At 46.9% G+C, this 16,501-nt stretch overlaps 2 protein-coding genes across 6 annotated transcripts in view; both read left to right on the top strand.

The window, feature by feature from the left end:
* Positions 1–6,299, top strand: part of apc (APC regulator of WNT signaling pathway) — a 42,719-nt gene extending 36,420 nt beyond the window's left edge. For all 4 annotated transcript variants that reach the window (XM_033646728.2, XM_078161930.1, XM_033646727.2 and 1 more), the window contains one exon: positions 118–6,299. In XM_033646728.2, the coding sequence (XP_033502619.2) occupies positions 118–5,083 (4,966 nt within the window). In that variant the 3' untranslated portion in view covers positions 5,084–6,299. The remainder of the gene's footprint in view (positions 1–117) is intronic.
* A 1,758-nt stretch (positions 6,300–8,057) lies between these two features.
* LOC117269847 (FSD1-like protein) overlaps positions 8,058–16,501 on the top strand; it is a 39,305-nt gene continuing 30,861 nt past the window's right edge. The window contains exons 1-3 of one of the 2 annotated variants that reach the window (XM_078161932.1): positions 12,643–13,696; positions 14,143–14,212; positions 14,300–14,454. Coding sequence is in view for 1 of the 2 variants with exons in the window: in XM_078161931.1 (XP_078018057.1) it covers positions 8,107–8,121 (15 nt within the window). In the remaining variant the exon portion in view is untranslated. Of the gene's footprint in view, positions 8,122–12,642; positions 13,697–14,142; positions 14,213–14,299; positions 14,455–16,501 lie in introns of those variants that run through there. The other variant, XM_078161931.1, reaches the window with a different exon arrangement.

A 16,501-nucleotide genomic window follows, 5' to 3' on the forward strand; every position in this document is an offset into this window, starting at 1 on the left:
CATGACCACGGACGAATCATAGGTTCACACAGTTGTTAATGTTCGTGATGACGTCTAAATAGTTTTTCTCTTATTATTAAATACTGAAGTTTCTTCTCCCTGTGTGTTGTCTTGCAGGCAGATCCTGCGTGAGCACGGCTGCCTGCCGACGCTGCTGCAGCACCTAAAGTCCCACAGTTTGACCATCGTGTCCAATGCCTGCGGGACGCTCTGGAATCTGTCAGCCAGAGACGCCAAAGACCAGGAGGCATTATGGGAGCTTGGTGCCGTGGGCATGCTGCGCAACCTCATTCATTCCCGACACAAGATGATCGCCATGGGCAGCGCTGCTGCCCTGCGTAACCTGATGGCTAACCGGCCGGCGCGCTACAAAGACGCCAGCGTGGTGTCGCCAGGCGCCGGTGCTCCTTCACTGCACGCCCGCAAACAGAAGGCGTTGTTTGAGGAGCTGGACGCTCAGCAGCTGTCAGAGACTTTCGACAACATTGACAACCTGAGCCCCAAGGCGGCACACAGGAAGGGACGGGGCTGTAACGGCGCCGGAGGCGGAGGAGGGAGCACGACACGCTCATATGCCAACACACCGGTGCTTTCGAGTCCAAAGAATGGAGACGGATCGAAGAGGACAGGTGAGGAAACAGCATACGCTCGGCCGGTGTTCCCACCCAGCGTACGCGCGTCCAGCGACAGCCTCAACAGCGTGACGAGCGCTGATGGATATGGCAACCGTGGCAAGACCAAACCATCGTCAGAGCCATTCTACTCATCAGATGAAAGCGGCGCCAGCAAGTGTTGCGTCTATAGAAAGTACCCGGCCGACCTGGCACACAAGATTCGCAGTGCCAACCACATGGCGGACGACGACGGCGCGGAGCTTGACACTCCCATTAACTACAGCCTGAAGTACTCTGACGAACAGCTGAACTCTGGGAGACAGAGTCCAAGTCACCGCAGCAGCATTGAGAGCGATGAGGACGATGAACTGGACGCCAGGCTGAGGAGGAGGAATGACGGCAGTGACTCAGCGCCAACTGGCAGCCGCATAGCGTCTGTCCAACAACAACGCTACGTCGTCACCACGGCAACATCAAACTATGGCGGTGACTCGACAGGCGAGCAGCCAATCGACTACAGTTTAAAGTACAGTGCTGATGCCGCCCGCAAACCGCTGTTCAAGACAGAAGAGACTGCTGGTCCGTCAGTCCCGCCTCCTCCATCATCCTCTACCAACAAGCTCCGCCCCCCTCCCCCCCCAGCCAATCGGACGGTGCAGAAAAGCAACCAGGAGTCAACACAGACGTATTGTGTAGAGGACACGCCCATCTGCTTCTCCAGAGGCAGCTCACTTTCCTCGCTGTCGTCAGAGGAGGAAGAGGAAGATGGCGATGTCATTGGGAGGAAGAGGAGGGGCGGGAGCAGCAGTGGCGGTAACGACTACCCAACACTTCCTGTCAGCGAGAAAGACGCACATGAGCAGCAGCAGAGGCAGCAGAAGGAGGCTGAAAGCCAGACCGCTTCTGCTGCAGCCGTTCCCTCCTCACGGGGAAGACGAGGTCACCACCACCATCACAGCCACGCCCACCACCATCACCACCATCATGTGACATCATCATCGGGCGCCAGGACTCCTAAGAGTCCTCCAGAACAGCCGTACGCTCAGGAGACGCCGCTGATGTTCAGCCGCTGTACGTCAGTCAGCTCCCTCGACAGCTTCTCCACCTCTTCCATCGCAAGCTCTGTGCGCTCCAGCGAACCGTGCAGCGGCGTGCCGAGTGGCGTAGTCAGCCCCAGCGACCTGCCTGACAGCCCAGGACAGACCATGCCACCAAGCCGTGCCAAAACGCCGCCGCTGCCGCCGCCGCCACAGACCACAAAGGAGGAGGAAAAGACCAAGAAGAAGGATGAGGAGGAGAGCTGTGCTGACGTTCTGCTGCACTTTGCCACAGAGAGCACGCCACATGGCTTCTCCCGAGCCTCAAGTCTGAGCGCGCTCAGTCTGGATGAGCCGTACATTGCAGCGGAGATGAAGGAGAAGACGGAGGAGGTGGAGGTGGAGGTGGGAGGGAACGAGGAGAAGAAGGAAGAGGAGGTGGCAAAACCGATCCTCGACGAATCGGATGATGATGATGACATCGAGATCCTGGAGGCGTGTATCAACATGGCGATGCCCAAGTCATCACGGAAACCAAAGAAACAGCAACAAGCAGCGCCAAGGAAACCCAGCCAGCTTCCTGTTTACAAGCTCCTCCCACCTCAAAGCCGTGCCCAATCACAGCAGAGGAAGGACATGCCACCGCCGCCGGAGGAGGTGCCCCGAGTTTACTGTGTTGAGGGAACGCCGCTCAACTTCTCCACCGCCACCTCTCTCAGCGACCTTACCATCGACTCCCCACCCAATGAGGAGGCAGCAGCAGCTGTCATACCAGTAGCTCCGCCCACCTCCAGCCAGAGGAGGGGGGCCGGCCTACCTGAGGGTGAGAATGGTGACGACATCCTCGCCGAATGCATCAGCGCCGCCATGCCCAAAGCCAAACCCAGAAAACCAATCAGAGCACCAGCGAACAGTGAGCACCTCCAAGCCCCACCTCTTCCTTCTCCAGTCCCACCCCCTCTCAGCCTGCAGCAGCAGAAGAAGAAGCCTACATCGCCAGTGAAGCCGATGCCCCAGCGGGTGCCATACGGTGTCGCCACAGCAACAGTTGCCAAAGCAAAACCAGGGTTTGCCTTTGACTCACCGCACCACTACACGCCCATTGAGGGTACGCCATGCTGCTTCTCACGCAACGACTCGCTGAGCTCGCTTGACTTTGATGAAGATGACGGCGGTGAGAAAGACGAAGAGAAGAAAACAAAAGAAGAAGGCAGGAAGAGGAAACAGCAGACGGCTGCTGTTTTTCCTCGAACGAAGCCGACGACCAACCCGACAGCGACGGATGAGAAGCAGAAGTTCGCCATCGAGGACACACCTGTCTGCTTCTCCAGGAACTCCTCCCTCAGCTCGCTGAGCGACATTGACCAGGAGAACAATAATAAGGAGTTCGCTCCGCCGCCACCGGCCCCGCCGCCTGAGCAGCAAGATGGAGGCAAAACAGGAATCAAGTCTCCTCCTCCTCCACAGGAAGAGTTGAAGCCCCACCCCCCTGCAGCGAGCGGCTATGCCCCCAAAGCATTTCACGTGGAGGACACGCCTGTGTGCTTCTCCCGGAACTCGTCGCTTAGCTCACTGAGCATCGACTCCGAGGACGACCTCCTGCAGGAGTGCATCAGCTCCGCCATGCCCAAGAAGAAGAAGAAGGCTGCAGCTGCCACTGCCGCTGTCGCAACGCCACTTCCAGTTACTAAAACTGAAGATGGCATTTTGGCTGAGGAGGAGCCGTCAGAGGCCCCAAGAAGCCCCGCCTCCCCTGACTCAGAGTCATTTGATTGGAAGGCGATCCAGGAAGGTGCCAACTCCATCGTCAGCAGCCTGAATGCTGCCGCTGCCGCCGCTTCATCACTGTCCCGCCAACCGTCATCAGACTCTGACTCGGTGCTGTCCCTGAAGTCTGTGGGCTCGCCCTTCCGCCTGCCAGCAGCCAATAACAACGCAGAGGAGGAGGTGGAGGAGAAGGAGGAGGTTGCGGTGAAGCGAGGGGCGAGGATCCTGAAGGGCGGAGAACGCAGCACGCTGGAGGCCAAGAAGGAGGAGGAGGAAGAGGCGAAGGCCGTGAGAGGCGGGAAGAAGGTCTACAGGAGTTTGATCACAGGAAAGCCGAGGGCGGAGCCAGCAGCCAGGGGACGGAGTAAACCCAGAGCAGCAGCCGTGGCCAAAGCCCCAGGAAGCAGCGACGGTGCTGACAGAGGAGGCGGGTCCTCTCGGGACTCCACACCATCTCGCTCCTCCACAGCAGCCAGTCAGAAGGGAGGGAGGCTGCTGCAGATGCCACGCACGGCGTCTCCAGGAAGTGCATCTTCATCATCATCATCGGCCTCCAGACCGGCCAAACAGAGTGGGGCAGCGAGGAGCGGCGGGGGCATCCCGAGGAGCGAGTCAGCGTCGAGGGTCAGCGGCTCCACGGTGGCCAAGAAGCAGAAGGCAGAGCCAGAGAAGCCGGCTCTGGTCCGTCAGTCGACCTTCATCAAAGAAGCACCGAGCCCAACGCTAAAGAGGAAGCTGGAGGAGTCTGCGGCGGCGGCAGTGGCAGGTGCAACGGCGTTAGATTCACCGTCTAGCCCTGATACACCACTACCTTCAACAACCAGGAGACACGACATCAACCGCTCACACTCAGAGAGTCCGTCACGCCCACAGGATGTGACATCATCACGCTTCAGCCGCACCGGTACCTGGAAGCGGGAAAACAGCGGTGGGGCAGGAGGAGGGAGCGGCGGTAAACACTCAACATCGTTACCACGTGTGGGGACATGGAAGAGGACAGGAAGCTCATCATCAGTGCTGTCAGCGTCATCTGAGTCTAGCGAGAAGGGGCGGAGCGAAGAGGAGAGCGCCGTGAGGTCGAAGGGAACATGGAGAAAGGCAAAGAGTGGCGGCAGTGACTTATCAGCTGGGCGGAGCTTCGCTGATAAATCAGAAGACGTGTGGGTTCGTCTGGAGGACTGTCCCGTCAACAACCCACGCTCCTCCTCTTCCTGTTCAGCCCGCTCTCCCACAGCTGCCAATGCCCCACCCGTCATTGACAGCCCTGCCCCCTCCAAGATTCCCTCCTCCTCCTCTTCCTCCTCCTCCAACCTCAACCTGCGCCGAAGCTGCGAGAGCCTCGACGACAAGCCGCCGCCTGAACGCCAACAACAACAACAACAACAACAACAACAACACCAACACCAGCAGCAGCAGCGCACTCAGCAGCGCAGCGGTGCTGTGGCGGCAAGAGTCAGCCCCTTCAACTACACGCCTAGCCCGAGGAAGAGCAATGCTGATGCCACCGCCACGCCAACCACCACCACATCATCATCAACGACCCCAACACGACCTTCACTCATTCCCACACCAGTCACCAAAAAACGGGAGCCGAAGGGTGGAGAAGGCGGCGGTGGCGGCAGCAGCAGTGGAGAGCGCGGCTCATACATTGTGACATCAGTGTGAAAAGAACTAGGAAGAAGACTGTTGGACAGAGAAGGTGTAAATATGGAGGAGCGTCCGAGTGTTTGTTTGTGAACTGTACAGGAAATGAGTCTGTATTTAAGCCCCGCCCCCTCACCTCCCTCCTCTCCCCTCATTGGCTCCTCTCACATGTCAGTCAAGGTTCTTTTTTCGACGAGAGAAAACTTTGAATATCAACTTTTTATGTTTTTATACCACTAAAATAACGTGTAGCGCTTAGCCCCGCCCCCTCTGCCTGTGTCCCTGCATGGCCCCGGCCCCTTAACGATGACAGTTACTATGGTGATATAACGATGAAGATGACAATGATTATGATGTTTCTGCTAGCTGTAGCATCTGAGCTGATTTCATGTTGTTTTGAGTTTGGTTCTGAGAGAAAACACGTTTATTTTTTATGTCTGACGCGTCCGAGGGCGTCGCCATGTACGTTTGTAAGAGCTTCATTACGAACGATTGTGAGAGCGTCATTAGGTGTCGGCATGTACGTTTGTGAGGGCGTTGGCACACACGTTTGTGAGGGCGTTGGCACATTCAACAGAATCCTGATGTATCCAAGGGCGTCAAACCGTCTGACAGACTCCTGGATGTTCCTTGGCTTTGATTGTCCAAAATGTTTTCCACTGTTTTCTACGTGCAGCATTGAGGAGCGTTCATGAGAGTTCAAGAGAGTTAAGGAACATTCAAGAGAGTTCAGCAGTGTTAAGGAGAGCTGAGTAGTGTTCAGCAGCGTTCAGGAGAGCTCAGTAGTGTTCAGCAGCGTTCAGGAGAGTTCAGGAGAGCTTAGTAGCATTCAGGAGAGTTCAGGAGCCTTCAGAAGTGTCAGCAGCGTTTAGGAGCGTTCAGGAGAGTTCAGCAGCGTTCAGGGGCGTTAAGGAGCAGAGAGATCATAGATGTACATTTTGTGTCGGACGATGTAATAACGTGTTTTTCAGAACCTCACTCGTCTCTCACACAGACAGGAAGTTTACTGCTGACCTGTAAACACCTGTGAGGATCACTTCCTGTTGATTTGATAAACTTTCTGCTCGCCTTGGAAACAAATAACACTGTAAAACGTTAAGTTATTGCTGTAAAACTTTTGAAGCACATAATTTAAAATGGCTGTAACATGATTCACTGTTTTTATGTTGATGACGCAGGAAACAAATTTTTGGTCTGACGGTAACGATGAAAAATAAAAGTAAACATTTTAACTGCAGAACTGGACTGGACTCCTCCTGCTTCTTCTTCTTCTCCTTTAGAGACTACTGTGATGATAAAATACAGAAAATCATCTTCAACTGATTTTATTTTTATTTATTCATTTTTTAATATATTTTTATTGCTTTTTGGTTCCAGAGTAAACACACATCAAGCATTTAGCATAGAAAAATATTTCTGAAATATACATAGCATCTCAAACCCCCCTTCCTCACAAAACAAACACTCAGTACGTCACATGAACAGCTCAGCCATGGTTATCATCTAAAGCAGATATAGAAAATAATAATAAAATAAAGCACAGGATTTCAACTGTACATGTACACAATGTAATGTTTTGAATTGTATCAAATTGTGTCTGGAGTTAATTGAACATTTGTGTACACTCCAAGGCATTCCTCCCAGGTCTCCTCACTTATCTCCTCCCCCAGCTCAGTCTCCCAATTTTGCTTATGCACAGCATCAACATATTCTTCAATAGCTTGATAGAAGTAAGAGACTGCCCCCTTTTTACCTGGTTCCACTTTACTGATGCTTTCGAGAAAGTTATCATAGCAGATATTATCAAAGTTAGGTATATTTGTCCTTACAAAATCACAAATTTGCAGATACCTGAAATGGTAAGAGTTTGGGATACTATACACACTCTGTAGTTGCTTGAACGACATAAAGTGCCCATCAAGATATAAGGCACTGATATCTTTAATGCCCTTGAGTTTCCAGTCTGCAAAAACTCTATTACTTAGGCCAGGAAGAAATGCATGATTCTCACATATGGGACTATCGATGTACCTATTTGGTGCTTTTGTGTGTAGCTTAATTTGTTTCCAGATTTTAAGCATATTTTTAATGACAAAACTGTTATTATAGTGCAATTGTCTTATTTTGGTAGGGCTGTTAAGAAGGGCGAGCAGATAAGTTTTATTACAGAGTGTCCGCTCTAATGACAACCAGGCTGGACATTTTATTTTTATTTCATTTTTAATATTTTTTTTATTTTATTTCAGTTTTATTTTATCGTCCGTATGTCCGGCTGAATGTCTCAAAAACAACTTCAGGGAAGTTCTTCAAATTTGGCACAAACGTCCAGTTGGACTGAAAGTCTAAAGGTCAAAGGTCAGTGTGACCTCAGTAAATATGTTGTCCATATGTTGTCCATATGTTAGTCCCCTCAGGGATTAATAAAGTATATAAAATTAAAAAAAAAAATAACTAAAGAACAAATGTGTAACAGGATAAAATACTTAAGGTCAAAGGTCAGCGTCACTGTGACATCATCATGTTCAGGTCATATCAGGAACAGAAGATTTGGTCAGACTGATCTGATTGGTCAGATCGTCTGTGTGGGAGGAGTCTCGTCTTTGTTTTCTATGAATTTATTTCAGTCGATTTTGACTCCGAATAAAACATTGTGTTTATACTGACATCACTGGCGCCGTCACTTCCAGACCAGAACAGTCAGGTTTGATTTCACGTCCACAGATGAAAAATCTCGGTGGGGGGTTCAGGTGAAGAAGAGGAGGAAGGATGAAGACAGACAGGAGAGTTCAGAAAGATGAAATATTAAAACTATTACTAAAAACCCTGGAACCCCCCACCACCCCCCACCCCGTTGGTTTTTATTTGTTTGACATTATTTTTTCATCATTTTTATTTTCAGCTGTAAAAGACATAAAAAAAATCATTTCAGATTCTTAGTTCGTGTTGGGGGGGGGGGGGGGGGGGGGCTCTTATTGTGAAGGTGCAGACAGGAAATGAAGCAGTGACGTCAGTGACTTCTGTCTGCTCCTCCTCCAGCTCAGCTGATGGACACTCAGAAGGTGAGACTGATTGATCATTGATCAATAACTGAAGCTAATCTGCTGCTAACACCGTTAGCATTTAGCTAACTGTCCTGTGAGGGCGAGACACATAGACAACACACGGAGGATAGAGAGAGAGAGAGAGAGAGAGAGAGAGAGAGAGAGAGAGAGAGAGAGAGAGGATTAGCTGTTAGCTGTCAGGTCGAGTCGTTTTGAATGGACGTCTAATCCTCAGTTACTCTGATACTCAATTACTCTGTGATCTTGAGCGTAACTGTACTGATGTAATCTAGACCACTGAGAATCAGGAGCTTCTGGATGTAATTAGATTACAATCACAGTGTCAGCGAGTGTACTCTTACAGAATAATGATGATGAAGATCTGATGTGCTCAGCACCCTGTATCTTTATTTGTCACTGGAGGTCGTCGACCTCGGTCCTCACTGTCACCATGGTGATTATTCTGCTCCAGTTACTGCGGTCACTGATTCATCCCATCATGCCTCGGTAACATCTCGTTAACCCCTTGGTAACGTCGTCTGACCTGAAGGTCACAGTCAGTGTTCACAGTGGGGTCACATGACACGGAGATTTATCAGCTTCTTTGGGCTTTAATCAGCTGTGATGAAATTGTGACACCCGTGGCGTTTCAGACAAACTGGTGGGCTCTGAATTAACTGGAGACATACAAGTGGTAGGTGTTGCCTCTTTGGCCTCTATCTTTGTGATGACGTCAGCGGTCTTCACAGTTCATCATCATTGTTTCTGCTGAACAGCTGCGTCTGTTTAAAATCCTTGCGTCAACTGTCAGATTTGCCATGTGACAGAGATCCACCAGCCGCCTTCAAACCTGCTGTGAATCATGAGATGACCTCTAACCCTGAAACACAACCGGTGTCTCTCAGTGGTAACAATAGGCTAATGGTAAGCTAACAGTATTCTAACAGTAAGCTAACAGTAACGCAAGGATAACTGTACACTAACAGTAGGGTAGCGGTACGCCGACAGTAGGGTAGCAGTACGTTTACAGTGGGGTAAAAATACGCTAATGGTAGGCTAAGGGCCTGTCCCAATACCCCCCCTTAGCCCTACCCCTACATTTGCATGTTCCCTCGAGGGGTAGTGGTGTCCCAATTCCTTTTTGCATGTAGGGGTAGGGGTCATAACGAGGGGTAGTGGGTATGAAACTAGCCCTTCGTAGCGAGGGATTTCAGAGGCTGACTTACCAGCAAGAGATAGACGTCGCCATGGCTATCACCAAGCAAGAGATGGGGAAAAAAGTTCATACATGGCTAACGTTACCGTCGTCAGGTTGCTTGTTAGCTAGCTAGCTAGCTAGCTCGCACTATCTGGCGTCTGTCATCTGTCCTGTTCTGCAAAATTATCGGATTTTTCACATTAGGATAACACGCCAGCTAGTATAACTATGCTGCCTCGTAATGTTACCTGGTTAGCTAGCTATCTAGCTAGCAGAAGTCCCCTGTCGTCTGTTGTTCATCAAAGCCTGATGAATAATGCAAATGTGATCGGTAAGATGAACTCAACTGGAGACTCAATTGTAGATGCTGGTTGGAAATGTAGATGACTTGCAGCTTAATGTTTAGAATATTTAAGTATGCGTGAACGTAACTGACGCAGTGATGTAGTGAGTGGTGTCCCAATTACTAGGGAAAGATTTCAACCCCTAACCCTCGTTGCTTCATTTCGAGGGCCAAGGGGTAGTGGGCAAGGGGGGGTATTGGGATTGGGCCTAAGAGTAGGATAACAGTACGCTAATGGTAGGGTAACAGTAGTTTAGGTCAGCTAACAGTAGGTAACAGTACGCTAACAGTAGACTAACAGTAGGTTAGGTCAGCTAACAGTAGGATTACAGTACGCCAACGGTAAGGTAACAGTAGGGTAATGGTATGCTAACGGTAAGATAACAATTAGGGATGGGCAACACAAGCAAAAACACAATTTGAAAATCGTGGCAAGTATTCGACAATTTTTTGAATAAGCCCATTAAATACATCACGACTGGAGGACAGAGAACTCTTTTCTCTAGTACTGAAGATGAGAGAAGTTGAATTGTTATTTCTTCATGTCTCACTAGAGCTACGTATCGGGTAGTAACAGCAAAACTGCCCCCATGGTTCCCGGTGGTACTACTCCGTTTGGCCCGTATCCGTAAGCTTTATGGAAACGTGCAGAAATACGGAGGAAATGAACGCAGAGCACGGAGAGAAGGCTCCGTCCATATCCGGATCCATATTTAACGTTGAGCAACGCTAACGTACGTACACTAATGGTAGGGTAACTGTAGGTGCCCAACCAGCACCTCCTCGCCCCCTCTTCCCACCAACCACCTTAATTGTGGGGGACTCCATCATCAGGCAAGTCCGCTTCCTCAAGACAGTCACTTGCTGCCTCCCCGGATCTACTGTGCCTGTCATCTTAAATGAACTCCCGGAGCTTTTGCGCTCCCTGCCCTCCACAGTCACTAAAATTATTGTCCATGTAGGATGCGCCACAGGTAAATCAGTGTTCATATCTGGCCCGATTCCAACACTGGCTCTTGGAGATGAGCGGTTCAACCGAATCCGCAGCCTCCATACCTGGCTGTATTCCACCTGCAGAGACTTTGACTTTGTCTATATTGACAATTTTAACCTATTCTGGAATCGCTATTCATTCTACAAGCTGGACAGAGTACACCCAAACCAACTGGGCAGTAGGATGCTAGCTGCTAATTTGCATCATGCTGTACAGCATGCTGTACAAACTGCCACACGCGCTGCACGTGACTGACTGTTGTTTACATCACACACCCCCTTCCAGACTTCTTCCTCCCCGCCACCTGTGGCAACTCAAACTCCTCTTTCACTCACCACTGCCCCCCCCATGGGCCCCTAATGCCAATTTGTTGTTTATTTCAACCAACTCCACCCCTAATTCTAACCCCCTCAGCACATCAAGACAAATTGGCCTCTTGAATGCATGGTCACTTTCTTACAAGTCTTTTAGATCCTGCCAAATGCGCAGGAGATCTGACCCTCGCTACCTAGTGAAAATTAAAACTCAATCAATCCCTGTCTGCCCATAACCAAAACCTGAACTAATAAAGTTAGCACTTCTGAATATCAGATCCCTCTCTGATAAGAGCTTTTATATTAATGATTTTATTTCCCAACATAGTCTCAGTTTTTTTATTCTTAACTGAATGCTGGCTCTCTTCAGCTGCTTCTGCCATATTATTGGAATCATCTCCCCCAAATTATGGCTTTCTATACTCGAGTCGTCAAGATAAAAGAGGAGGAGGAGTGGCCAGTGTCTTCTCTAACAATTTCACCTGCTCAAGAAGTAACTTTGGTTAATTTTCAAGTTTTGAACACTTAGCCTCGGTTATTAAGACTCAGCAGTCTATACTAACTATAACAATTTATCGACCTCCTAAATACAACTCCAACTTCTTATCTGAGTTTTCTGATTTCATGTCTATTGCTCTCACCAGTTATCAGGGCTGTTTCAAGACCCTCTGGGGGCCCTAGGCAAGAGGCACCTTGGGCCCCCCCCCCTCTGCCCCGCCAGCACCCGTCTCCGACACTGAGAAGACATGAAGCACTCATAACAAATCCTTTATTTATAGAAAAATGTAAAAACAAAGCAAAATTGCTTTACATTATTTAAATAACAAAACGACACACGCTTCCTTTCAAAGAAAACAATAACAACAAAATACAAAAATAAATACAATAACTCATTGTGTAAGACAAATATTTGTGTAGTCATTTTAAATTAAATAATCTCATGACAGATTTAAACTGGAGAGCAGATCCCTCTGAGGCTCAATTATGTTTGGGGAGTTTGTTGTAATATTTTCATGCAAGTACAGAACTGTGTGTATGTGCTTCACAAACACTCAACATTTAAGATCTGTACGAAATAATTAATGAACAACAGTAACAACTTCAATGCTTCATGTTAACATAATATCTTCCTCTTCTAAATACAAATTAGTTACAGTTTGGACAGAATAAGATGTTCTACTGACAGCAGAATTGATGTTGGTTTCATTAATGTTAGCATTTGACAACAAATGCATTACTAATGGGAGAAATTAACATTGTCGTTGGCACTAACTTATTGCAGGTACAGTGATCTGTGTACACAACCATGGCAACACAGCTAATGTCATATAATACATCTCTTCTGTTCAAACAAACACACAGATATGTCTCAAGAGTTTAGAAGCTTCAAGCTGGTTCACTCACTGTCTAACTAATGTTAGCTAGCTGTTGTTGTTGTTGTCGTCATGTTGTGCATTGAACATTAAACTTTTCTGATGCTTGGTGGGACTGGGACAAAGTGGCATGTGGCAATAACTATTTGTAACACACTCTCACTTACCACTGTCTCGTTTTTTCTTTTCATCCTCCTCTTGCTTTTTTTTCTTTTAGCGTATCCTGAGGGATACGTTCGCTTCATTTTGCCGCAGCCGCACAGCACCAGCAGTGGCAAGTCAGCTCAGTCAGCTGTAGGGGCCCCATTAGGGGGGTCTCCGACGTGTTGTCGTTGCAGTGTCTCTAAGGGGTTTCAAATTGTGTCGTTGATTACAGACCAAATGTCAGCAGTCCCTGGAGGACCCCTCTAGCGACTCACAAGCAGCAGCAAGTGGGGGGGGGGCCCGTTAGGGGGGATTCCGACGTGTTGTTGTTGCTGCAGTGTCTATAGCGGTTCCATTCATATTGTCATTGATATGGACCAATGTCAACCGTCTCTGGGGGTCCCCTTCCAGCTCGGGGCCCTAGGCAGTTGCCTAGTTTGCCTGTCCGGTTGCGACGGCCCTGCCAGTTATGACAGTATTATTTTACTTGGGGATTTTAACTGTCATATTTATAATACCACTGATTTATATGCCATGGAATTTTTAGATCTTCTGGCTAGCTTTGGTCTGGTGCAGCATGTCAAGGGGCTACCCACAATCATGGAAATACACTAGACTTGGTCCTCACAAAAGGTATCGAAATAGATATTTCTGATATCACTCGTGTTCCCGTTTCTGACCATTTCTGTGTGCTTTTTAATGTCACCATGTCTGTATCAACTCAGTTCAATGAGACTTGTGAAAAGACGACTTGATGACAAGGCCAGGACAAGATTTTTTGATATCCAATGCCTGTGCTGTTGATGATCTAGTATTTGATTTTCAAGTCCATGTAAAGTGAGAATAAATATGTCATCTGAGTTTGACATACCACAGAAAAAGGTGTTGTAAGCTACCATGTCAAATTTGAACGATTAAAAAAATCGGCAAATATATGAAATTAGGCTTCAAAGTTGTGTAAAAATCAGCCTCTGTCTCTGCTCTCAAACGCTGTGGGTGTGTCCGCCGAATGTGCGAAAACCCTGCACCCTACCAAGTGTCACCTGTCAATCAAAGTCACCACTGCTACCAGGAAAATGGATGCATCTCCGAACTGTCTTCTGCAACCGCAGCCCTGCATGTTTGAGCCACCAGAGCCAGAATGCAGCTCTGAGCCAGAGGACACTAACCCCCATGAGAGTGGACCTCGGTCCTCTCAGTCTGAGAGAGAGAGAGAGTCTCAGAGTGGTAATTTTATTTCTCCCAATTATAAATAGCAATGTGTGTAACTGTCTATTATAACCCAACGATAGCTTAATTAAGCTAGGCTATGGAATAAAACATCTTCTGTCACTTTAGCACACTATGCTTAGCTTAGCTTAGCCTAGCCTCTACAGCCAAGCATCAATCTAGCAGGCATCATGTAATATTTTTGGCATGTTAATGAATATGAGGCCCCACCATCATCAGTATTAGACTAAAGTAAAAATTTAGCTCATGTATTATTAGGCCTACACATATCTGCAGGTCTTTTAACTTTTTATGAGGATTGCTTACTGTCATGGCAACACACAACCTTAGTATCAAACTATCCTGTAATCTGCTCAGATAACTGTATGATTGTTCATAACACAGAATTCACATCTATTAAAATTCAGCTTGGTCACATTGTGAATGATACTGTCCTTACACAGGTGCACCTGTGAAGATTGCATTATGATACCCACGGAGGAGCAGAATTTTTGCTGCAAAGAATTGAATGCAGTAAGTAAATAACACATATATGAATACACACCCAGTAGAGTGCTGGATATCTAGCACTAAAACAGCACATATCATATATGCCAACAGGTTCAGAATAAATGTGGAGAGCTGCCCGAGGAGCCGAGGCGCATGGCCCTTCATCCAGGCCTTGAACCTGTGTGCCTGAACCCCTACTCCCTTCAGAATGCACTGAATGTGTACCAGGCAGACCATGGGCCTCTGGACATAAAGGAAAGAGCTGCGTAAGTTAGACAATAAAATATATTTTATTGACTTTAAATGTGTAGAAATCACATTTGCATTGATCAAATGGCAGACCTTTCAAATGCAAAGTTTTAGGACTCTAGAGCTAAGTTGCACAAGTTATGCTTTCATTAGTGATGTTGCTTAATGTACTCCACTAGAAAATATAAGTATGTATATTTTATGTATATAAAATGTAAGTATGGGACTATTATATAAATGTGGAATGAGGATCAATGTAGACTAATATAATTTTCTTGTTATATACAGACCATGTCTATTATGTGATATTACACTTAAAATAAACCAGCTCTATGATAATAATGCACAGATTGCTTTCATGTGGTTGCTTTTATATATAACATAGGACAGCGATCTGGAATGTAATAAAACAGATGTTTTAATAAAAGCAGGGTGTAGACTGGTAGAAACAGGCATGTTTCAACACTAAACCATTTGTTAAACGTCTATTGACTAACAGCCTTAAACAGGGTTCCCACACATTTTTAACAATACATTTTCAAGACTTTACCATAATATTTTGACCCATTTCCATGACCTAATTTAAATAGTTTAACAAAGCCCACACAGTGACTATAGGTCAACATGTTTTAACAAAGATGATGTCATTTCCTGTATTCTGGAGTCTTCTAACAGCTGTTTAGACTCTTTGATCTGACTATACTGTGAGAAAAAGTATGTTTACATTTTATAATTACATCCAGAGGAAGTGTTTGGTCCCAGATCACATATTAGAAGATATTAAAAAGATAAAAATATATAAACTTATGATTAGTATATTCATGTTAAATTCATCTACTGATTTTTGACAAGTGTTGGATCCAAGTTCATGCAGCTTGTCTTATATCTGTTATCTTTGATATCAAATCGGATCATTACTAATTCAAAACTTTTCCAAAATATTCACATAATTCCAAACCATTTCCAGGCCTGGAAAACTGTTTGATTTCATGACTTTTCCAGGAATTTCATAACCATGCGAACCCTGAAACTTAATCATGGTCAATAAACAAGTTTGCTAAAGTGCAAAGCTGTACATATACAGTATCTCACATAAGTGAGTACACCCCTCCCATTTCTGCAAATATTTCATTATATCTTTTCATGGGACAACACTATAGAAATGACACTTTGGTATAACTTAAAGTAGTCAGTGTACAGCTTGTATAGTAGTATAGATTTACCTTCCTCTGAAAATTACTCAAAACACAGCCATCAACATCTAAACAGCTGGCAACATAAGTGAGTACACCCCACAGTGAACATGTCCAAATTGTGCCTAAAGTGTCAATATTTTGTGTGCCAACCATTATTATCTAGCACTGCCTTAACCCTTTGGGCATGGAATTCACCAGAGCTCACAGGTTGCTTCAGGAATCCTCTCCCACTCCTCCATCATGGAGCAGATGGATGTGTAGACACCTTGTGCTCCTCCACCTTCAGCTTGTGCACCTGTGGGCCACAGGTGCACAGATGAGTTTAGGGCTGGATACATACTTGGCCAGTCCATCACCTTCACCTTCAGCTTCCTCAGCAAGGCAGTTGTCATCTTCTAGGTGTGTTTTGGGTCATTATCATGTTGGAAAACTGCATTGCGGCTCAGTTTCCGAAGAGGGGCTATCATGCTCTGCTTGGAATTCATGTTTCCCTAAATGAACCGAGCTCCCCAGAGCTGGCAGCAAAAAATTAAGATCCACTTTAGACATTGCTGTTCCTCCAAGAATTAAAAAAGACAAATAACCCATAAGCTACCATGGAAAACTGATGCTATTTGCCAGTTTAAAAGAAACTGTCGTAGAGCTGAGAGACAATGGAGGAAAAGTAAACTAAATGTTCACTTTGACATCCTTAAATACCATATTGGCATTTACAATAATGCTGTTAAACAAGCAAGACAGGCCCATTTCTCAAAAATCATTATTGAAAATAAACATAACTCTGGGCGGCACGGTGGTGTGGTGGTTAGCACTGTTGCCTCACAGCAAGAGGGTTGCCGGTTCAATCCCGGGTGTGGGAGCCCTTCTG

The sequence above is a fragment of the Epinephelus lanceolatus genome, chromosome 19, assembly GCF_041903045.1.
Source record: "Epinephelus lanceolatus isolate andai-2023 chromosome 19, ASM4190304v1, whole genome shotgun sequence".
Lineage (NCBI taxonomy): Eukaryota > Metazoa > Chordata > Actinopteri > Perciformes > Serranidae > Epinephelus > Epinephelus lanceolatus.